The 24,027-nt window shown below is 34.2% G+C and overlaps 7 protein-coding genes across 10 annotated transcripts in view; 3 read left to right on the forward strand and 4 right to left on the reverse strand.

The window, feature by feature from the left end:
• The first annotated feature begins 228 nt into the window (after positions 1–228).
• LOC117212787 (INO80 complex subunit D) lies at positions 229–5,190 on the forward strand. Of its 3 annotated transcripts, none has more exons than XM_033457823.1 (3): positions 229–1,245; positions 1,438–2,952; positions 3,078–5,190. In XM_033457823.1, the coding sequence occupies exons 2-3, from the start codon at positions 1,575–1,577 to the stop codon at positions 3,242–3,244; spliced, it is 1,545 nt and encodes a 514-aa protein (XP_033313714.1). In that variant the 5' UTR covers positions 229–1,245; positions 1,438–1,574; the 3' UTR covers positions 3,245–5,190. The 3 variants fall into 3 exon arrangements, with proteins under 3 accessions (XP_033313714.1, XP_033313715.1, XP_033313713.1); XM_033457824.1 differs by having other exon boundaries at positions 229–948; XM_033457822.1 differs by having other exon boundaries at positions 229–2,952.
• A 696-nt stretch (positions 5,191–5,886) lies between these two features.
• Positions 5,887–7,881, reverse strand: LOC117212788. Its single transcript, XM_033457825.1, has 6 exons — positions 7,697–7,881; positions 7,432–7,564; positions 6,850–7,357; positions 6,553–6,753; positions 6,250–6,488; positions 5,887–6,170 (listed from the first exon to the last, which is right to left on the reverse strand). The coding sequence occupies exons 1-6, from the start codon at positions 7,750–7,752 to the stop codon at positions 5,961–5,963; spliced, it is 1,347 nt and encodes a 448-aa protein (XP_033313716.1). The 5' UTR covers positions 7,753–7,881; the 3' UTR covers positions 5,887–5,960.
• Positions 7,882–8,129: 248 nt separating this feature from the next.
• On the reverse strand, positions 8,130–9,156 carry LOC117212791 (39S ribosomal protein L9, mitochondrial). Its single transcript, XM_033457828.1, has 2 exons — positions 9,002–9,156; positions 8,130–8,919 (listed from the first exon to the last, which is right to left on the reverse strand). The coding sequence occupies exons 1-2, from the start codon at positions 9,125–9,127 to the stop codon at positions 8,197–8,199; spliced, it is 849 nt and encodes a 282-aa protein (XP_033313719.1). The 5' UTR covers positions 9,128–9,156; the 3' UTR covers positions 8,130–8,196.
• A 333-nt stretch (positions 9,157–9,489) lies between these two features.
• Positions 9,490–10,985, forward strand: LOC117212790 (HSPB1-associated protein 1). 2 transcript variants are annotated; one of them, XM_033457826.1, is made up of 4 exons: positions 9,490–9,711; positions 9,803–10,089; positions 10,167–10,533; positions 10,619–10,984. In XM_033457826.1, exons 1-4 carry the CDS (start codon positions 9,508–9,510, stop codon positions 10,952–10,954), a joined length of 1,194 nt encoding a protein of 397 aa, XP_033313717.1. In that variant the 5' UTR covers positions 9,490–9,507; the 3' UTR covers positions 10,955–10,984. The 2 variants fall into 2 exon arrangements, with proteins under 2 accessions (XP_033313717.1, XP_033313718.1); XM_033457827.1 differs by having other exon boundaries at positions 9,491–9,607; positions 10,619–10,985.
• A 109-nt stretch (positions 10,986–11,094) lies between these two features.
• LOC117212792 (ADP-ribosylation factor-like protein 2) lies at positions 11,095–12,158 on the forward strand. Its single transcript, XM_033457830.1, has 2 exons — positions 11,095–11,296; positions 11,516–12,158. The coding sequence occupies exons 1-2, from the start codon at positions 11,232–11,234 to the stop codon at positions 12,003–12,005; spliced, it is 555 nt and encodes a 184-aa protein (XP_033313721.1). The 5' UTR covers positions 11,095–11,231; the 3' UTR covers positions 12,006–12,158.
• Positions 12,159–12,206: 48 nt separating this feature from the next.
• Positions 12,207–15,276, reverse strand: LOC117212797 (the record flags this gene model as incomplete). Its single annotated transcript, XM_033457837.1, has 6 exons — positions 15,217–15,276; positions 14,267–14,524; positions 13,744–14,166; positions 13,048–13,555; positions 12,499–12,912; positions 12,207–12,418 (listed from the first exon to the last, which is right to left on the reverse strand). Coding segments are annotated over exons 1-6 (1,875 nt in total), but the record flags the coding sequence as incomplete, so codon positions are not given.
• Positions 15,277–17,155: 1,879 nt separating this feature from the next.
• Positions 17,156–24,027, reverse strand: part of LOC117212796 (protein jagged-1) — a 56,244-nt gene continuing 49,372 nt past the window's right edge. The window contains exons 4-6 of the mRNA XM_033457835.1: positions 21,837–22,455; positions 20,557–21,197; positions 17,156–20,111 (exon numbers count right to left, since the gene is read on the reverse strand). Coding sequence (XP_033313726.1) covers positions 18,394–20,111; positions 20,557–21,197; positions 21,837–22,455 — 2,978 coding nt within the window. The 3' untranslated portion in view covers positions 17,156–18,393. The remainder of the gene's footprint in view (positions 20,112–20,556; positions 21,198–21,836; positions 22,456–24,027) is intronic.

Raw genomic sequence — 24,027 nt, forward strand, 5'->3', positions numbered from 1 at the left:
AATGGATGTTTTAAAATTGAAAAATGAAATATTATTATATTTGTCGTTTTATTCATACTATCCTGTTTTCTAAAAGAAAAAAAGTAGAAATAAAATTAGGTTTATTATATACATAAAAGAGTTAAAAGGTTATGTCAAAATGAATAACGAAGAACAATCTAAACATTTTCAATAGAAATAGCCGAAATCATGCAAAAATATGTTTTCGTAAATTATCATTTAAAATTAGTTAACACTTAAAATGGACATAAATTGTTTGTATATCAAATTCATAATGATAATACAGTGAATTCAAAGATTTTTCGCATGAGAAACTGTTCGTGTGTGCAGTGTCCGCCATTTTGCTTTCTTTATATCTGACATGTCTTTCTAATGTTATTATCGATGAATGCTAAAATTTGTGCGTGAATCTTCAATCTCGTTGGAGTGTATTTTGTACGAAAAAGGTCGGATTGCTTCTGATTGGGCAACAACCTCCATTACTGTTGGGAGTAATTTCCATTGTCCCAACCTCGGTTAAACTAAACGAAACGAGTTCATAAAGAGGGTTTCGTGATAGTATTTGTGAATAGTTTACCCTTGTTATAGGGTATAAATATGCTGCAAGATTCATCTTATGAGTTTTTCTGACTATATTACTGAAACTTGATTATAGTATTTTGCAAAGTGTCTTATTGCCTATATAAGGAGTGAACATAACCAAACAGTGTTGATATCCAACATCATGTACTCATGTCAACACTAGAAATAAAATGTTTATTAATATGGCTTTGAATTGTCAAAGTTTGTCAGAACTTTTAGGATTCACATTCAATGCTTTAATATTTCATGTAATGAAATTGTTTGAAAATGTATAGGGTATATTTAGTGCGAATTGCTATGCGAGGCAAGGATTGTTTTTATCCTGATCTAACCATGGACTAAGTTCACGCTTATTGTTTGAACCAGGTGACTTTAGTAATCATCTGATACATATATGTACAGGAATATGTGAATTTAAACTTATACTTATAGTGATATATAGCTTTAATTGATCTAGATATTATTGACTACTAAAGTATTATTTGCACTTTTAAAACATAAAATAAATTTTATTGTCATTTAACTATACAAGATTTTTTGTAAAATTCCACTATAAAATTTGATACTAAATAATAGGTAATCAGTTTTAATGTTTCTATCAAAGCATAACCCATGACAAAACTAAGTTTTGTACATATGCAGATATATATGTATATAAGTTGGGTGCGTATTAATATTATTGGCATATGTAGTGGATATGACTATTTTATAAGTTATTATACTTTGTACAAAATTTCATTTTGTTAGTTGTATTACCTTGATGCATATGTAAACATTAATGTGTAAAGCACATACAAAAACAATCAAACTGTGATATAATACAATAAAAATAATTTTTTATTTTTTTATTCTCAGTATTATGAATTCAGAAATATTTATGTATGGACTTGGATCTAGGCACATGGCTTGAACCAAGTTTTATCTAGATAGGAAGAAAGATTTAGAGGATTTGAGAATGCAGGTGGAACAAGATACAAGGAAAGCGGTAATCAATGAAGGTCCCTATATCCGAAAACTCAAACATGGACAATAAATTGAAGTTTTCGGATCGGTTGAAGGCTTTGCTGAAAACTGAGGCTCGTCAAGATGTCGATCCATATATTTTCAGTGAACCAGAGCCATTTGGTACAGCGACAGGAAGAAATGTTTCAATAGTGTCATCTAAAAATTCTAAAGTAATGCAAAATTGTAAAAATATTAAGACTAAAGAAAAATGTATGAAACAAAGAATAAGGATAACATCCGTACCAGATGCGGAATTCAAAGATGTACAAGACCGTGCTGTAGAATTAGATGCTGATTGTAGTGTTGGTGGTGGTGGCAGTGGTAGTGGTGATGGTGAACATATAGATTATAAATTTGCAAAAGCAATTCAACAGAAGCAGCGTCATATTGAAAATTTACAAAGACTAAAAAATAGAAAGCAAAGTCGGGACCATACACTATTGTATTATCCTAGAGCTGGGGATGAAATATCAGATAGTGATTCTAGTGGAGATGAAATGACAATTTATCAACGTTATTGGTTTTCTGGAGAAAGCACTTCAACATTGAATCGTTCTGCACGCCTTTCTCAATTGCGTTCCCAGCTAAGAAGAAGATTACTTCAGTTACATAAAGGTGGAACAGACTCAGAAATTTTGTTACGTGATAGAGCTAGATGTCTTTTAGAAGCTGCTTGCAAGGATCCTGCATCTACAGCAAGAGCTTTAAGTGGTTCTCCAAATACAAGTAAAGTGGTTGACGGGCCACTTCTAGTTGGTGGGCTTTGTGGAGCTGAAGGATGTCAACAGATATCTTTGCCCTGTACTCGCCATTGTTCTCGTCATATTATGTTGAATGGAGATCAACTTTTATTTGAACATTGCACTGCCAAATTTAGTGATAATACACAATGTTGTATTCCTGTGTTTGATGTTGCACATGAATTACCTCTTTGTCCAGAACATGCAAGGAAAAGAGATAATTATCATCGTAAAGCCCAAGAGTCTAAACCAAAGAAAGCTCGTAAAAAACCAACATCTCCTACAATTCCCAGGCCTAAACCAAAATCTAGGCCAAAGAAACGAAAACGGCCTCTTGCAAATAAACTTGAGATTAAAGATCCTACTCTAGTACATGAAGAGAGTCAATATTTGAATCAAATAAACTCTAGTGAAAATCAGACAAAAACTTTGAATAATTTGAATACTGTAGCACAAGGAACTTCAAATTCTGCTAACTTAAATTTAGGATTAGGACTTGGTCTTGGAGGAGGACTTAAAGATCTGGGAGATCATGAAGTGTTTCCTTCTTTGGATCCTGCAGAGCATGATTTTGGCAATGTGCTCAACAACTTACCTGCTGATGCTTTTAATGACCTCTTTATTGGTAATTATAATGATATTGTCCTTTTTGTATTGTGTGATATTAATTTATATAAATATGTTGTGTGAAATATATTTATTCTTATGAATTACTTTAATTTAAAAATAAAATAAGATTTATGTTTTCAGAAGGCAGAAATGGGGAATATGAACCATCAAGAGAAGAAGAAGAAGAATTGGAGCGAGCATTAGAGGCAGTGGATAAGGATGTACGGAATTTGGAAAGAATGGGGCAAACACATGGACTTTTAGAGCCAGCTTTATTGGCTCAACTTATGTCAGATATTGCTTCGTAGCCCCGCCTATTTTAGTAATGTAATAATTTGAAAACGAGTTCACGTGTGTTCCTTACAATATAGAAAAAAATACTGTTTGTGTATGTGCTGCTAAATGTAAGATTGTGTTATTGACTTTCGTTATGTAACTATAAAAATCCGAGATAATGGCAGGGATTGACATACAGAAAGTAACAAAAAATAGTTAACTATTACTAATTTAATATAAATTTCATTGGGTACAATTGTATCATATAGTTAGATTCCCATAAAAAGGAAGAAAAGAGATCATATTTCTTATAAATTCTATAAATTCCATCCTTGCTAAAAAAAGTAATCACGAAAAAATCGTAAAATCATCTTGTTCTTTTATACATTTGCGAATTATTTTGAATACAATTTAAAAGTTCAGTTACAGTGTTGTAGCTATAATGGTATAGCAATAAATACTTTTTGCTTATGACAGATACAAAAGTCAAAAGAAAAAAGCAGTCCTACAAAGTAATTCTACTATATTTGAATTTTTCAGGGCACATAAATTTATTTTTACATACTGCTTTATTCACTATTAATGATTTTTATTTTGTTTTTAAGTACCCTGATATAGCTGCAAATAATAGTCATTAATATTTTGTAAAAATATAATCAAATGATTTTATATAATTTCTCTAAGTTGTATGAAGTTTCTATTTTAAACAGAGGTAAAGTCTTTTATTAAAAGTCAGTATATTATTCAGTTCATTGTATGTTTTGATATGAATATAACTTAGGTTTTGTTTAAACAGAAGTTAGAAGTTTTAACGGATTATTTTCTACTAAGAAACTTTATTTATAAAATAGAATTGCATGAACACATGACTGAACTTAAAAAAAACTACATATACATATAAATGGTCATATTCATTTTTTATCATCTGCCTGCTGTAACAATATATGCGAATAATCGCAAATAATCTTATTGATATATGCATAATCATCACTATCATCATTTTCTTCATTTTGTATTATAATCATATAGATAAATGTTCAGTAATAGATAACTGTAACATATAATTAAAGATTCAACTTAATAAGAAGTGCCGAAATAGTTTCATTTTTGATATCTTTAGTAATTGTAATATGATTCAATTTCTTTTGCAGCCTATAAGAAAAGATGACACGTGATATATTATTTTATTATTCAAAGTAAAAATATATAAAATTCAGATTAAAGAATTGTAAGAGGGCACAGATTCTGAGAAAAAAAACTAGATTCCTCTGGTTAATTATAAGGACAACTAAATCATTTACTGCCATTTAACATTTAAATGATTACAACGTAGCTGTAGTATTGACACTAGAGTTATCTACGTACATGTAATATTTTCAAATGTACACAATATATTTCAAATTATCATAATTTTAATACATATCGTAATCGAAATTAAAGAAAAAGAACTATGTTGAATCACTCTGTAGACTATAAATAAATGTCATTAGAGAGTAAAGCAGCAGAAAAAACAACTTACTTGTGACACTAGAATTGTACAGATTTTTGTGAGATCTAGTTTTTATTATCAAAGTTTCTGTGCCAAATGTACTAGTTAAGATATTAATTTTTGTACGTTACATGTGCGTGTCATTATTCATAAATAATAGGTCGCAAGGAAGTATATCTTGAATAATAAATGTTTTAAATGTAAACCAATGCAAATGGACAGTAATTTGCCACTTGTAAATGGACAAAAATACAATATAATTTACAATTTAACCCATATTGGGATTAAATTAATGTCGTATATATATTGTTATTATATATAATGGTAGTAAGTAGGTACAATAATTATTTATATAAGGACAATGCAAAATTTAATCTTAAAACAATGCATTGCTTCAAATGTACCTATATATGTATCTCCTTGTAAAATATCAGCATTAGTACGCATTATTAGGCATTACCAATTATAATAAGCATATTTTTTACATTGTCTTATTGTACTCAGTTTATCCACCCTTATCACATATCCTAAAAGCGTTATTTTCGAAATATGTGTCTATGTTTAATATCTTATGCGATAAAAATAATTATCAGTATTTTTCTTTCTAAATTTTTTCAATGCGCGTTACGAATAATTTTAAGTAGTTTTCCATATTTTGTATTAGTTATCAACAATTTTCTTTTTATATAATTAAAAATATAAATACTTTGTATTTCTTTATTCATTATTACTCAATCTTACAGAATAATATTAAATGTAAAGCAATTAAATTATTGCATGAAGTAAATTTTTTAGGAAACCAAATATAGACACATATTTTCAAATATTTAATTGTTACTAATTCATACTAACTTTAAGTAATTACACGAAAAATAAAACAGTCTTGAAATAGTAATCAACATTGATTTGTGTTCTATTTATTTTACTTTAGTTCAACAAACATACTCAACAAAAATTTGTTATTTGTTATTATTTGTTGTGTTATAACGATATATTTGTATATATTTGTATATCTTTTAATTTGTATTTGTATATATTATATATATCATATGTTTAATTCAAATAATACAAATTTAAAAATTTTATTTATTTAAAAATATAACTAACATAAACTAAGAATTTGTAACATTTATATTTGCTCACATAATAGCATAGAAGAAGTTTATAAATTTTCAATTAAAACAGAATGTTATTGAAATTACGATAATTTATATTATGACACAAATATGCTTATAATTCCTAATTTATTTTCAAAAAAATTATTGATCTATCGTTGTTGCTATTGAGTATGTATCCGTTTCTTTATATCCTTGCCGTTTAATTTCTCTAATCAGCCACTTTTTCCTTGCTTTTTGACGCGCACTTTTGTAGCCTTTTGGTGAAATATTAATTGTTCTCGTTGAAAAGTCTTGTGTTAGGTCGGGTTTGGTTTGAAAAGACGGAAGTCTTTGTACTTTTATAGATATTTGCTATGATATTAAATGTAAAAAATATGACATTAATGTTTCATAACAAATGCATATATTCAGAACATTTTTAAAAACTCACTGTATCTTGCATTGTATCCTTAATACTTTTTCTTTTTTCATGTTTTCTTCTATCAGATAATTGAGTTCTGTCTTGTTCTTCGTTTTTTTCTTCTAGAGGCATTAGTAAGATATCATAATTAGTTCTATTTTCTCCTAAAATTCCTACTTTTATTCCCAGTTCGTGTAATTTATCTTCTTTAGCAACAAGTGCATATTTCAAATAAAGAATGCGTTCGTCATTTGAATTGTCCTCTATTCCTGTAAACCATAATGCATTATTTTGTTTCTTTTATAATGAAATATATAAAAGTATGTAATATACCTAAAGATAGAAGACGATAGTCAGAATCTGAGTATATCAATCCTTGTATTAAGGGTGAATTTCTTAATAATTTTCTTTTTACTTGTATTTTGTGACCTTGTAATACTTGGATATCATTAGGTAACATATCTTGAATGATATGACTTCGTCTTTCTGCTATATTATATGTTTCAGTTCTAAATAATCTGTGCAATTCCATTTCTACAACAAATATCCTATTTTTTGTTTGAATATAATTATATATTTATTATTGTATAGATAGTTTATGTTTTCTATTTTATTATAGTTTTCACTCACCAATCAAACTGAAATACTTGCGTTCTAAAGCTATCCAGACAATACGATGTGTCATACAGATTAATACCTCAAATATTCGTAAATCCTTTTCTCCTTGAGATTGTGTCACAGATGGAGCTCCTTTTTTTCCACCAGTCATATGATGATATTGTATAACATCATGACAACCTACTATTAAATCAGCATATTCTCTACCTAAGACACATCGAAGAATTTGCATTTCTTCTGCATATCTATATCTATAGCCCTGAGCCAAAGGATTTGGTGCTTTTTTCATAGTAGCTGTACGTTCTTTCATTAATTCTTCCCATGTTATCACATAATATTGGAAATAAAGTATTGCAGCTCTCAAAAAGCGATCCACAATTGATAAATAGAAGAAATTCACAAATTGAGGACTTATGTGACTGATTAATAAATACATTACAAGATCCTTTATATCTTGTAAAATAATAACATTTGGTTCATTTGGAGCTACCTTCCTTAAATAATATTTCCTAAATCTGAGCTAAAAACGATATATTTTTGAAATAAAGAAATTACAGATATTGTAATTAAATTCCTTTTCTTTTTATTATTTACCTTATCACGTTGACTTAAGGTTTCATGGAAATTTAAAATCAAGTATGAGTGCGGACAATATACCTTTGATACATGATTAGGATCAGATTGTAGTTTAGTCTTTTTGGTATGCTCATCCTCAGTCTTTTGTGTACTAATATTTAAATATAGAAAAAGATAATAAGTAAAATAGTTATTTCTTGTATTTTATTTATGAATAAATTATCTTTTGGGGTGTAATTTATACAAAAATATGAGGTATTTGAATTTCTAAAAACTTTATTACCTTAATAAAAGTAATCCATCAGAAATTTCATCCCATCCAAAATATCTTTCTTCCATTTCTAAATATCAATATAATAAATTAAAATGATACGTTTCATTCATAATAATGGAATTAGTAAGAAGTCAGGTTAACTAAAAGATAAATGAAGAGCAAATTAACACTCAATACTACATAAATTAATTATTGATTGCATATACATATATATATTTCATAAATAGAAATGTATGATAAAAAGGAGAATTACATCAATAAGGAAGATGTAAATATACATGTATGTATTGTGAGCAAAATAATTATCATCGAAAAAAAAATCATTTAATTTTTAATTCAAATTCGTAAGACTTAAAATATACGCGTATCTACACATATATATGTACAATGAAATTATTTAATTTTAATTGTATTTCACATATTAATAAAATATAGATGTAACAAATTAATTTTTTCGAACGAAATATTTTATTTATTACAATATTTATAATACAATTATTATTTACTTTTTATTTTTCTACACTTTCTTTATCAGCCAAGGGATGTTTTGGGAGGGAATTCAATATTGATTGATCTTCTGGGAAAATTGCTATGCTTGGTAGTAAGTAATATGGTACATCATATTCAATCTTTTTTTCTGAGTTAGAAGTATAATGATGTACTTTACATCTGACTTTAACTTCCTCAATATTATTAATTTTGACAATAACATAAAATTCTTTATTTTCAATGGATAAATCAGGTCCAGATATAGTCTTCTCTGGAAGAGTTATAGCGTATTCAGGTACAATGTATCCTTCATTACGAAAAGCTACTTTCACATGCCATTTTTCTATAGTCCATGGATTGTCCATGGACATTATTACTGGTAAATAACATTGAGATAATGTGCTTATTGTTTTTTCTACAAATTGAGAGCTATATTTAGATAATCTTCTCTGGACATCTACATCTTCGATTATATATTTTTTAAGATTTTCAGGAGTTGCATATACAGCCAATTTTGGTAATATCAGACTTTCATAAGCTTTTTGAGAAGATACTGATACCTTCTGACCTTTTTCACCAATGTTTTTTACACTCTCTAACAAAACTAAATCAATCTTTTTTTGTTTCCTCTGAGATGAATGCTCTATGAATTCATAAATGAAATGTTTATGTGTTAACCGTGGTTGTCTCTCATATTTTTTATAAAGCGGTGCTGAATGTTTTCTTTTTAAGATATATGTGTTCTAAAATAGAAAGCAATAATTGTTCACCTTTAAACGCTTAGTCTTGTATTAATTTTCTGCAAAATAGATAATAAAATATTACCCGGTTTTGTTGCACCAATATATTATTCTGACGAGAAAGAAATGTTGATTTTAAATAATTCAAGCACAGTTGCGTATACTTTAACATATTTACTTGTTTGTTAGGTACAACTAAAAAGCATGCCATAAAAGTTGATATTCAATTTTAAACTACCGTGACGTTTCTGTTAGGTTAGAATACGCCATGAAATAATTCCTTGATAACTGACCACGAATTGGAATTTGAGTAGTTAACAACGCATTATTGTACGTGCACATAACCTGTAATCATTGAAGCTAACCAGCTTTAACTTTTGTAAACAACTTCAAATTTATTATCTACAAGAGCTCTTTTGATTTTATTAATAAGATGTATCCTTATTTATAAAAACTTGGATAAAAACATAGATATAGGATATTTTTAACAACTTAAAAAATAAAGTTCAATTTAAGTTTTAAAATGGAACAGTTTCTAACGTGATCAAATTTTATATTTAAAAAAGAATAAATTATAAATAATTATCAAATATGGATAAATTAAAGTCACCATCGGATAAGGTTTTATATCAAGCTATTATGGAAATGCAAGAGCCAGTAGTATTTCAACATATGTTACAAAATGAAAAAGGTGAATATTGTTGGAAATTATTAGAATGGAATTTATCTGAACTCGCTGAAAAATTCGGCGATATTAAATTACCGTTTCGACTTGGTTATAATGCTAGATCTATGGTAAATTATTATTATTTTAATTAATCTTTTTCTTTTATTTATGTTTGGACATTTTTGTGACAAGCTTTAAAAACTATTTTACATATTTCAGACTCCACAATGGGAAATAAATTGTTCAACAGTTTCAATCACACTATCATACTTTATTCAAAATATGAACCTCCACGAGGATCATGGACAATGGTATTACTTTGATTATAAGTATATGCAAGAGTGGTTTAAAGATAAACCAGAAATAATAAATTCAATAAATTGGAAAAGGTTTGATATTGATAAAACTGGTGATGATTCTACTCTTTGGATTGGAAGCAAAGGAGCTCATACAAATTGCCATCAGGATTCTTATGGTTGTAATTTAGTTGCTCAAATTCATGGAAGGTCAGTTATATATATGAAAATAAAAACAAAAATTTTAATATAAAAGTAAGACTGTTTGTGTTCAAATTATTTTTTAGCAAACAATGGTTACTGTTTCCTCCAAGTTCAAGTAATTTTCTCCAGCCAACAAGAATTCCTTATGAAGAATCTACAATATATAGTAAATACAACTTTTTCTGTCCTACTAAAGAAGATGAAATTAATATATTAAAGATACAAGACACAGCAAGATTAGTAACATTAGAACCAGGAGATGTATTATTTGTTCCTCCTGGTTGGTGGCACTATGTTGAGTCACTGGAATTAACTGTTAGTGTCAATATATGGCTACCCATAATAACAGATAATATATCAAGAGTGAAAGAAGCTATTGTTAAATTAATAGTGACCAGAATTGGGAAAGATGTTAATAATGTACCTAATGACACTGAATGTATAGATTTGGTAATGTATAATGAACGTTACATATCTGTAGTTTATATTGATATTAATTATAAATATTTAAGATTAAAATCAAATTATTTAACAGCTCAACATTGCTATTGGGGAATGTAAAACTATGACAAATGTAGAATCATCTTCTGAAAAGATAAAACGTAATATATGGACTGCTAAGGATTTAGTAACAGAATATCCAATTTATGTAAAACTGCTTCGTGAACTTAGTCATACAGAACTAAAAGAATTTCTGAAAATGAAGAGGGAGAGATTCCCTGAAGTCTATATTGAATCAGTGAAAGAAGATTCTAAACCACATATTGATATCCAAAATACTTATGCTTCTCAAGATTTGACTGAAAAAGTTGTTAATGCACTTTGTCATCCTGATGTTGTTAATAAAGTTTCAGAATTACTTTTATCATAATATGTTGTATAATTTATAATATATATTTTAATAAATTATTTGATATATTTGAGTAAATTATTTGTTAGTAGTTAATTTACTATTAATGTTAAATATATAAATGAATATATTGTATGTTATCGAACACATTTTATATTTAACAGATACATTCGGTATTGGATTTGACTTTGTTGCTTTCGATAGAGGTTAAAGTTGTCACGTTGAGTAGCTTTACATTTTCCGGGTACATATTATGTTTATAAAATAACGACCAGTGATATTTCTAATGTAATTAATAATGGGATTGTTAACAGTGCTTAAGAAACTGAAGCAAAAGGAGAAAGAAATGCGTATTTTAATGCTGTACGTATTTTTGCTTTTTTGTTTCAATATTTTTAGGTTATGATATTATTTACGTTGACATTATCCACTTTTTAAACAAGATTATACAATTATGTTAAATAATTTATTGTATATTTCTGTTTCTTTCTTCTTATATTCTAATGATTGTAGTTTTTCATATATATTTTAAATCTTTGTCTTTGTACACCTTTGTCGTACACTTTCTTTATATATTTACAGAGGTTTAGATAATGCTGGTAAAACAACAGTTTTAAAGAGACTTAATGGAGAACCAATTGATACAATATCACCAACTCTTGGTTTTAATATTAAAACTTTGGAACATCGTGGATACAAATTAAATATATGGGACGTGGGTGGACAAAAGTCATTACGGTCTTATTGGAGAAATTATTTTGAGTCTACAGATGGTCTTGTGTGGGTAATTGACAGTGCAGATAGAAGAAGATTGGAGGATTGTAAGACAGAATTATATAAACTTTTACAAGAGGAGAGATTAGAAGGTGCAAGTTTATTAATACTTGCGAATAAACAAGATTTGCCTGGAGCACTGTCTGCATTTGATATTGCAGAAATTTTGGAATTACCTAATATTAAAACCCATCATTGGCAAATATACAAATGTTCAGCAGTTACAGCAGAAAATCTTGTGGAAGGAATAAATTGGATTGTTGATGATATTTCTGCTAGGATATTTTACATAGATTGATATTAAGAAATGTATCAGATTTTAAAATCTATATCACTACTATTACAATTATTTGTAATTTTTTGTATTACACTTATTTCCTATTTGTTAAAAAGCATAAATGTAATATAATTATATTTTATTTAAATTAATAAAGTAGAGTATTGTAATAAACTGTAATATTCATTTTCATAGTCCATATTTGTTTTTAGTTTTTGTCTTTTCCTCTTTTTTCATATTTGCGTCTTTGATTTTTCTTTTTTTAGTAGGTTTTTCCAGTGGAAGTTTTGTGTTTGGAAAATGTTTCATGTAAACAGATTTTAATAATCCTTGATCGACGGTATGCTTTGCACCAGCAAATGCATGTATTAGTTCATTTACCAAAGATTGAGATAACTTCAGTTGGAATTTTTCGATCAGTTCTACAAATTTCCCTGTAACATTAATTTTATTTCAATAGAAGCAACTATTTGCTATGTAAACTAAAAAGCAAAGTATTTTTACTTTCCTATACCTCTTGAGATGGGATCATCAGAAAGTGATAATACAAAGTGACCAAAATTCCTGCGATGTCGTTTCTTCTTTGGTTTCATAGCCTCATAGTTGGCTCTTCTCAAAAATATTGCTTGTACATCTGGACCCTCGACTTTGTAATTACTAAGTATCCCTCCTAACTTAATATCGAGCCATGGTCTATTATTTCGAATTGTTTGAAGCTCCGGTAATATGTTTTTGTTCGCCCAAATATTCGTAAGATCCAGAATACGTAGTGAACTTTCGGGCGATTTTTCGGGCGTAACTGCTTTAACGAGATTAAGCGCACCTTCAGCTTTTATAGGGTTGTTACCTAAGTATAATTCCTCGAGTTCTTTATTCCTCGATAATCCTTTCGCTATGATCTCTATATCTTCATCATAAAATCGATTTCCTGAACGTAGTTGAAATATAATATTGATATTAGACATTAAATTGGTTTCTGAATATCGAGATTCACTGTTCTAATCTAGTAAAGGATTAAGAAATTTCTATATTAAAAGAAAAGTCTTTATGATTTCTACATTACCATTCAAATGTAACTTTTTCAATGGCGAAGAACGCATTAATAATCGACGAAGATATGGAACACATTCTTTCCCTAAAGCGTTCCAAGATAAATCAAGATTGATTAAAATTTCATTGTTATCGAATCCTTTGATCAGTTTCTTCCAAGTTTCCACGGTGTACAAAGAATTCCATGACAATTCTAAATGCTGTATTGTCTGTGAACAGGAGAGCAATCTTTGCAAAGCCTCCGAGCAAGATTCATCGAAATTATTGTCGTTGATTAAAAGAGTTTCGATGGTTTCGTTATTGCACATTGCCTGTGTAATATAGTCCAAACCTTCTTTACGAATATTACAATCCGAGAGATCTAATGTCTTCAGTGTCACATTCTCTGAAATTCCATCGTGAAATTTCGCGGCACCTTTTGGACCAATTTTGCATCCTGATAATACCAACGTGTGTATCATGTTGTTTTTCAGTAGCAATTCATTCAGATGATAACAGGCATCCTCTGATAACCAATTACCCTACGAGACAATTATTTCGGGCAAAAATATTAACATTCTTTTTCCTTTTTCCCAATTTTAATTAATTTTCGTTAAAAACATTTGTCGATCGAAATAATTCTAATAATTAAGAAATTGCTTTTAATGATATTAACGTTATTAACTGATATTTGTTAATCTATGTCAAAGGTTACGGATATTTATCTTACTGTAAGATTGACTGTATGAACGAAAGGATTTTTCATCAAGGCTTTGCAAAGAGGTCGAACGGCGCGGCAATCGATTCCGTAATATTGCAAATTGATTTTCTCAGATAGTAACATATCTTCCAAGGCCTGTATAGGTCTGATGCGAGATGCTTTTACCAAGTCGAAAAATTTCAGCACACCATCATCTGGATAAGACTCGATTTTACGTTCGTGAATAGTCCAGAACTCGGGTACTAAGCCAGGATCGTCAGGAATCGGAAACACCGTGTACAGATTTTGCAATTTCAGTTGGGAATCGCTGATATCTATATCTTTGAGGCAAGGATGGATTGAACTTTCTGCGGACGATTCGGCAGAAACAATGGATTCCCCGCTTTCCGGAGTGATCAGAGTTTCTTCTGACAGACCTCTCTCCCTTTTTATCTACATATTCAACGCCAATATTCCTTATATTTTTTTTGTGTATGAGAATGATCTTTTTTTTTTTGTCGCGTTACGATTACCAAAATGGAATTACACCAACCATTTCTCGTAGTTTCCCTTTTTCCAGTTGGATCTCGGCTGCTTTCTTTTCGATCGTGGTCTCCCGAAATTGTGTCAACAAGTCTACAGAAATGTCTCTCTCTTCTAGTTCTTTCTCTTCCTCTTCTTCTTCCTCCTCCATTTCCTGTTTCTCTTCATCGTCCAGAAATTCCCATTCGTTCCCGTAATAGTCCAAATAATAATTCGATATTCCGGTAACATTTTCGAAATTTATATTTTCCTGAAACGTAAGTTTCTCCTGGCAAATGGAATTCGAAGATGGTAAGAAACATGTAGAATTACTGGAAACGCTTTGAGAGGTTCCATTTCCTTCGTCTTGTTTCAGTTGAACCTTTTAATTCGACTTCTTTTTGGTTTATTTTACTGATAGATTGATAAGAGACTAACTTCAAATTTTGATAACGTGAAGTTATCACGCGCAGACAATAAAATCGAATCCTTTCATTAAACAGATTACTTGTTACGCAAAAGAATTTATCAGTACTAACTAGTAATTTATGGCCTGTAAAATTTCGAAATAAACTAATATTAGTTCAACTGTGCAAGAGGATGCAGATCAGATAAAATGATTCACCACAGTTTTATTTATTTATTTATGTTTTATCTATATTACATTTTTATCCATATTTTATTTATTTATTTATTTACGTCTCATCCGCGACGACATTTATTCTCCTTGATCAGGTGGGATTTCTCGCATCAGGTGTCAGATATTCGCTCGCGGAGCGTTTACGTTAACTGTCTTGAACCGTAAACGGCATTCATAGGTGTTAAAACGCGTCATATTTCTCCCGATGGTATTACAGAGTCGATCTGTAACCTTGATTCTTGCGCTTTCTCAAGGTATCCCATTTACACAGTGACGGCGCTCTTGGACTTGGTGGTTCACACGAGCCTTATTCGACTAAGCAACCAGACTGACTCATTTACTGGGTATTCGTCAAGTGGTTCTTCTGGGCCATTGTATTGTAATTTTGGCAGATCGTTCATTCAGCAGTCACGCGGTTGTATACGCGGCTCGTGTACCGTGGTCAAGATCGCCACGATGGTCACCGATCCTCGTCTCGGCGTCTCACGAAATTGCCTACACGGGGCCCTTTGTTAATCTCAGACGCGCTTTCGATGATAATGAACACTGTATTATCCTCAATGAAACGATCTATTGAAATCCGTGGCCGGTTTGCCAGCAACGAGATCCGGATCCGACGACCATGTTTGTTCTCCGGCGATTAGTTTAGAGTAAGTGCCCGGAATGGCTCAAAAAATGATGCTCGACACGTGGAATATTTTATTCGTAGAAGCGAGGATGTAGAAATGAAACAAGAAGTTTAATATACTGTTTGATAAAACCTTGTATCGTTTTGTCTGTGCTGCATAATACTACTAAAACAAGCGTCTTCAAGTTGGACCTTTGCTTTTCATATAGGAATTTTACAAGTAAGCAAACTGAACGTGTTGATTAATAGAAAGCGTAAACCAACGAGTAAAGTGTATACAGAAAGAAAATATACTAACGAAAGAAATTATAGGTAAAAATAGCAAGGAAAGTTGTAAGGATTCCAAACTTTCTATTTCAATTTTATCCTCGTAGTTCCCGAGCCTGTGTTACGATTATGACTTCCTCGATCAAATTTACTACTTTATGGTTCGTACGAAACCTTCATCTATGCTTAAGAACCATCTAACCATATAATGTATGTCCCATGCAATTAGAAATAAATTCGATCGAACAGAAGAGAAAAACGGTCGAGTCTCTCCCTACTCCCTACGACTATACAAAGCGTAAAGTACACAAAGAAAGCCTTTTCCACGCCTTCAAGGAAACTTTCTTTTCTTCGTTCTTTAATGCGATCAAATGATTCGAAACCAAACACGTTGTTCTGTCCCGTTCTGCCTCTCGTCTTGTTGGTCTGTGGCGGTTGCTCCCGGAAGGCACGTCTACCTACGATTCTGCGTTCCCGGTGATTTGAATGCAACTTGCGCGAACATCGACTCTCACCACGTGAGAGAATTCGTTCGGCCAGTTGCGTTCGGGTATATAGAATAAACCAGTGAAAACCAGGCGGTGTTGTAAGGGTTGTACTTTTTATTGAAACTTGTTCATCATCATCATCATCATCATCATCATCATCATCATCATCACCATCATTATCGTTGTTTGTCATAGTCGCAGTCATCGTCATCGTCGTTGTCGCTACCTTAGACGAAAAAAAAAAAAGAAATGATTGCGGGACCGGAAGGAGCTTAATCTTATTTACACGCACTCATTCACGCTTCCTTCGCGCTTATCTAACACGGGACTGATCACAACGCGTGGATTATCCATTAGCTATCTAGATCAGGGACCAAGGACATTAGTTCTGTTAATCGGAAACAGAGAGAAGAATATCTACTAGATCGTTTTTCCGATCGATCTTACTATAAGCAGAATTTCGATTTAGGGGGAACTATTGTCCGTGATCTCTCAACAATTAATACAAGGCAATAAAATAAAAAATAATATAATATAATATAATATAATATAATATAATATAATATAATATATATATATATTTATATATATATATTTTTTCATCGCTTTTATATATTTTGTATAATAATATAGCTTTCTTTATAAAATAAACTATCTGTTATAAAAATTTCTCCCGTTAGAACTTACGTACGCCTAATACGAATTTATGCGATCTCTTCGTCGATAAAAGTCTAGTAATACGCGCGTTCCGCGCGCCCGTTGTTGATCGTTCGTCGTCATACGTTTGGAACGATACTAAGAGAGAGAGAGAAAAGAAATAAAATTGCACATCTAACAGGGGAAAATAGGAGGGCATAGGTAAGGGAGATCCAAAAGAGGGACAAGAAAGTATCTGGATCTATGTACGTGGGTCTATTTACATCATACATCGCTCGGATCATGCGATCGTTACTGTGCTATGTCGCTTCTCGTCGATCGCAAAAGTTCTCCGCACACCTTACATACAGAAAAAGATACATCGTTTTATTAATTCGCTCAATTGTACATTCATGAATATTATTGATCAAATAATCAATTTTCATTTAATTAAAGCAATACCGTGTTGAAAATTTAGATGAAATTCTAAGAAGACCAATGTTAGGATTGAAAGCAAAATCGGCGGCAGAAGTAAGTTTGAATTAATTAATCGATAAATTTAATTAACAAGCGAGCTTGGATCATGATTCGAAACACCGATTGACTCGTAATTTTTCCAAGAGGGTGTCACGGAGCTGGTTAAATCTTACGCACGATATTCTCTCTCGCACTCTTTCTCTCGTTCGCTCTATGAGTATCACAATAATATCGTCCGATGGAACGTCCGAAGCCTGCGTTGACGCAGATTAATTCGCCTACGTGCTATAGCTCTACGAAACCTACGGTGGCTGCTCGCCGTCACTTGGCTATGTTCTTGATTTCGGATCGCGTGTGAATGCCTACGATTGTAACGCGTATACACGTCGATAATTACACCTTAAGGCTGGCCATAGGGACGACGGCGTTCAGAGGTGATACAGGCTTAGCAAAATTAATAAGTACGGGCTATGTACATATGTACAACGATAAAACAACTCGGCGTTGCTGATATATAATTGTAGACTGTCGATTATTGTCGTGGAATAGCGAGGGGTTCATTGGAGGAAGATAGAGAACGATGCTTCTTTCGCAATAAATCTTTAAAGTTCTGTTAAAAAATCATCTCTTATGTATAATCAGCAGAATCTTATTAAAAAGGAAATACAATCTCTTTCTCTAGCCTCCTACGTCGTTTTGTATTTCCCAGGAAGAAAAAATAATCTATAACGTAACATGTTTCTCGAAATCCTGATTTTAAAATACAATACACAATTTTTCACAATTTCATTTCCTAAAAGTGATTAATGATTCATGCTTTTAATAGGAGGCAACAATCATGCGATTCATTCTTAAGTCTGTTCGTTAAAATTACCCCCATTACAGTTCGATAATCATTTTTCACTTCGTTTTTTCATACAACGTCCTTTACAACCGCTTTTTTCATCTTTGTTTCTGTCATCTAATGATAGAAGATCTTTCCTTAGAAGTGGATATCTTCGAACATTTGCGACTCTATCATATTACACGTGAACCGTGAGTACTTGATGGGGTGCTGAAGTCTGGCTGGTGCCCGGTTGCTGATGAGAGGAATACGTCGGCTCCTGCAGTCTGGGTTTGCTGTATGGTTTATGGGGTCCTTCCTCGTACGTGAAACTGGCAGTATTATTTCTAGCTTCTGCGCTGGGAGGTTTATAAAGCGGTGGCAAGCGATGTCTACTGTCCTCAGAGACCATCTCCAAGCTTTCCTCTGTTGTACCCAAAGCACCCAGCGAAGTTCCAGACAGAGGTCTCACTACAGAGACTCTTGGTTCTCCTTGGTCCTGGTCTTTCAAGGGATTTGCGTATCTTCTCAGGTTTTCTTCGTTCTGAAGATTGTTCGACTTCTCATCCAAATCGCTACGATGCCGATGCAACGAAGTCTCGCTGCTAGTTGTTGCAGTTAAACTCGATCTCTGTCTGACCATTCTAAGATACCACAATCCACCAAATAGTGCCAGGACCAGAACAGTCGCCAGGGCTCCGCCAAGAACGGCCACGTAGCTTCCGGCGCTGCTGGAGTTCGCGGAACTCGGTTCACTGAGCAAGGCCGTCTCCACTTTGACCTCCAGAACAGAGGCCAGAGCGAGAGGCCTGCCCAGAGGTCTGCTGAGAGCTTCGCCTAGATCTCTAGCCGCATCTGAGGCTGCCTCAGAAAAGATAGTCACTTCCACTGTATCGTTATCTCCAGGTTTAAGATCACACAAAAGAACAATGGATTGTGGCCTTCTTGGGTCAGCCAGGAGCTTTCTCAGTCGTCTACAGAGGATCTCAACGGACGTTCCAGCAGCAAGAGTATCTCTTCTAAGCAAAATAGTGAGTCTAGAGCAGGTTGGACCTGGCGTAGCCTGTCCAGGCCAACAGGAAGGCGGCGCGGGCAGAGCAGGTGGTCCTACTCGTCTTCCGGTTTCCACGGGACGACATTCACCCCAGGCTGGGCACGATGGAGCCAGACAACTCTCGCTTGGACTAGGTACACAAACCTCGTGAGCTAGACACGATGTACCATTCAGACAGTTTCCAGGACCACACCAGATATTGCTGCACTGATTCTTCCCGTTTCTACACTCGCAGACGTTGCAGTCGTCGTCCCAACTGGCTACGGGACATCCTAGACCGCCCGCGGTACGGATTTCGCAGCGAACTCCTGTCCTTCCTGGCGAACAGATGCAGGAATAGCTCGCTATACCGTCTACGCACGTCGATCCGCCTGTGCAGGGATCGCTAGCGCATTCGTTCACGTTTATTCGACAGTCCGGACCAGTGAAACCTGGCGCGCATTCGCACCTAAACCAGTTGATTCCATCTACGCATTTGCCACCGTTTAAGCATGGCAAAGGTTGACAGTCGTCCACGTCTCGACGACAATTTGGTCCTTCGAAACCTTCGCGACAAACGCATCTGTAGTTGCCATCGGCGGTGTTCACGCAGGTCGCTCCGTTCTCGCAGGGATTACTCGCGCACGCAGGTGATGCTATGTGACAGGCAGCACCTTCCCATCCTGGAGGACAATGACAAGTGAATCCGTCGCCGCGATCTTGACAGGTTCCACCGTGGCGGCAAGTACCTGGTTCGCAGTGGCCGGCACGTAGGGTGCATGTTTTCCCTTTCCAACCACCTCTGCAGATGCAGGTGAAGTCCGCGACTCCGTCCACGCAAGTGCCATTGTTCCGACAGGGAGCTGTCATGCACTCGTCCACGTCTGGAAGACAATCGTGTTGGATTTTAGTTGGTAAATCGCTTATTTCTTTAATATTTTTTAATAAATTTTCAGTGACATAAATATGAGGTCGAATATTTGGAAAATTCATAGAATCGTACATAGAATACATAGATACAAATACAAATACAAATAGATAAAAATACATAGAATCGTAAAGATCGACAATTAATCGACACGAATATTAATAATTGTAATCATTAAACTATGAATGCCTATATAAATTTACATTTTCATAGACCGATAACGAATATATGTTATGTATAGTTTTTAATTTGTATATATATAATTCATTTTTGATATTTTATACATTGAACTCTTATCGATTCTCGATCATTTTTTCATATTTACATTTGTACTTTATTATAATAATATAAAGACATTGTAACTTCGAACGAAGCCAAAAGAATTGAACGTAATCACTGACCTTGATCACACAGATCACCAGTCCATCCCTCCCTACAGATGCACTGGAACGAGTTAACCAGATCGACGCATGTTCCACCATTCAAGCAAGGACTTCCTCTGCAGTCGTTGATATTCTCGTGGCAATGCATCCCGGTGTAACCAGCATCGCAAATACACCTTCCGCCAGTACATTTGCCTCTGCCTCCACAAGGCGTACCTTCGCTACCACAGCCAGATTCTTCATCCATAACGCCAAATTGTGGATTGTGAGCTGCTGGCTCGGAGCAGTTTTTCCCCTGCCATTGTTCGGGACAGTGACAGTAGTAATCCGTTTGCGTGTTGAAGCAGGGTGCGGAATTTCTGCATGGATTCGGACTGCAGTGATCTCTGTCGATCTCGCATTGGAATCCGGTGAAACCGACTGGGCAAACGCACTCGTAAGAGTTCACCAGGTCTCTACATTCTCCGCCGTTTTGACAGGGTTTCGAGGCACACTCATCGATATCCACGTCGCAATCTTTGCCCGAATATCCTGCGGTGCAGCTGCAATGGTAGTCGTCGACCAGGTCGATGCATAGTGCCCCGTGTTGACATTGGCCGATGCAGTCGTTGATGTTCTTCGTGCAGTTCTTCCCTGTGAAACCACTCCTGCAGCGACATCTGAGATCAGACCAATAGGATTGAGTTAATGATCGAGAAAAATTAGTAATAAACTATAAATGTTAGTATTTTTCTTTCAAAGTTTACTGTTGGAGAGGAGAGTTATTTATGTGAATATTTGCAGAGGATTACACTATTGTGTTGGCTTGTACAGTTGTACTAATATTATTGGTGAAATTTTGCAAGTTAAATACATTTTGTCGCGTAACAGCAACAAGTTTAGTAATAAGACAAATGAACTTTTACGATAAGTTTTACAATTCATAGGGTTTCCTTAGGCGATCAATAATATTGTCCATGTTTCGAACTTCGCAAGGAAAATATAGTTTGTCAATAAATATGGACAATACATGTTGATTTTTTTAGTTGAGAAGTTTGAAATATTAAGAGCAACTATAAGTTGTTTGATTAATCTATCTGACGTAAAATTGTGAAAGTTCGGAAGAAATGAAATTAGTCTAACTTTCGAGCATAAAATGTGAAAACTTCGATATTGCCCTGATATTAGATCAGGTATCTAATTCATGCGTTATTAAGTTTGTAACAATTCTAAAATTATCTGTACTAGAAACAGAACTTACGTCAACGTTCCAAGTTCTATATAAGAATCAAACAAAGTACAATAAAAATCATACTCACTTGTAGTCACCAGCAAGGTTCACGCAAGTCAGCGAATTTTTGCACGGAGACTCCTTCAGAGCACATTCGTCCACGTCGAACTGACAAAGAATACCTTGCCAGGCTGTTGGACAGTTGCACACAAATTCGTTCTTTCCATCGACGCAAGTGCCTCCATTTTGGCAAGGTTGAGACGCACATTCGTCGATATCCGTGCCGCAGTAAGGCCCGGAGAATCCAGGAGCACATTCACAGTGAGCGCTCTCCCCAAGTTCTCTGCAGGTCGCTCCATTGGCACAAGGATTGGAGGCGCACGGATTGTCGACTTTTTCGCAGGTTGGTCCTGAGAATCCTTCGGGACAGGTGCACTTGTACTGATCCGGCGCCGTATTTTCACACGTCCCACCGTTTTGACAGGGTTCGTGCGTGCCGCAATAATTGAGATCTTGGTCGCAGAGAATACCACCCCAGTTCGTGTCGCAGATACACTGCCAGCTGGAACCGTTGCAGTATCCGTGCTTGCAACCTGGATACGGGGTGCATTGGTCACAGAGTTCACCGCGCCATCCGTGTCGGCACTTGCACTCGCCGCTCACGTTGCAGTGGCCGTGCACGGGGTGGCAACCCTCCTTGCAGACGGCTGAAAAATAGTTTGAGCGATGGTTAGTTCGATATATTATTTAGTTTCCTTTTTATTACTATCAGAGTACGAATGTGTATGGAAATTTGTATTTTTGCGAGTATGACTAACAGAATGGAAATCTAGATAAATATTTGTCTCCTCTCTGAATATTATAACGAGTGGTTTATTTTGGACGTGCATCTTTGCATCCTTGCATTTCTTATAGATGCATAAAAATTCACAGGTTTAATTATCATAGCGGGTGGTGTACATGGTGGTTTCTGTAGCTTAGTCGCTTCTAGTGTGTAGATACCGTCGCAGATCAAAAATGATCTCACTAAATATCGTAGCCTGCTGATACAGCGAATAGTTGACTGTTCAAATATTTTAACCATCTTTGTGCAATATATATCTCGTAGTTTCTATATACATTTTCAGATTCGTTTCAATTCTTGCCAATATAATCACGATAGTTATGTTTCATTATTTCTAAGAAGATTTCGCAATGTTTCACATATCACACATAATGGCACCATGACTATACCAACTCTAATCTACCTCCACTTGTGTGCTGTTTAAAAATCCAACATTCCAGCTTCCCCAATTCCTTTATCAAGCTACTTACAATAAAAAACCATGTATCTCCTTATTACAATCCACGAATATAGTATCGCGAAGCTATTTTATTTCCATCCATCCGTTTCCCCGGTTCTTTCGAGCGTCGCATACCGGGATTTCAATAACGTAGAAAAAGAAGAGCCACCGGCAGCCATAATTCAAGGGACTTTCCAAAAGAATAATCTCGTCGTGACGAACAATAACCGGCGCTCCATAACGCGGTACAAAAGGTGTCCGTGAATGAAAGTTAAAACACAAACGATTAATCCGCCCACGGTCACGAACGCATAAGTGTCGGATTATTTTCCGCGGTCGCGTTCACCCGCCGGATTATACGCTCACCGACGTTTCATATATCTCCTCTGGGAATCATCGGCGTGTCCTTCCATCTGATGAAAAGATGGAAGGAGAGAAAAGAGACGAAAGAGTGGAGGAAGAGGACAGATGGCGGGATATAACAGGTACGAATTCTCCTTCTTACAGGTGGTAAGAATGACGAAATCCAATTTCATCCACGGTCGAACAGACGTACACCGTATCCGTGGAAACGACAGTTCCGTCGTTCGGACGCTGACGGTGAAACGGAGACGGGAGAAAATGAAACGTGACAGAGATCCGTGGCCGGAGCCGGAGCAACTCAATTAGCCGGGGGGACAGAAAGACGGATGAGAAGTGACAGAGAGAAGGATTATCCTTCTGACCGTGAAACGAAAACTCACGCCGTGGCGACACACGCGTGTGCACACACGTATCCGCACGACTTTTAGCCGACTCTTGCTGACTCTTTACCGTTAACCGTGGCCCCTCGAACCGGAGGAGGAATCGCATGTTACACCGACTCTCCACTACGCTATATATATTCTATGAAGAAATAGCTGAGTGATAATCGCTTCGATGTCGTTTCGATGAATTTGATTCGCCTTTACCAACGATTTTCGAACGGGATGACGAATAGCTATAAAGTAGACAGAT

The sequence above is a fragment of the Bombus bifarius genome, unplaced genomic scaffold (assembly GCF_011952205.1).
Source record: "Bombus bifarius isolate JDL3187 unplaced genomic scaffold, Bbif_JDL3187 scf7180000008379, whole genome shotgun sequence".
NCBI lineage: Eukaryota > Metazoa > Arthropoda > Insecta > Hymenoptera > Apidae > Bombus > Bombus bifarius.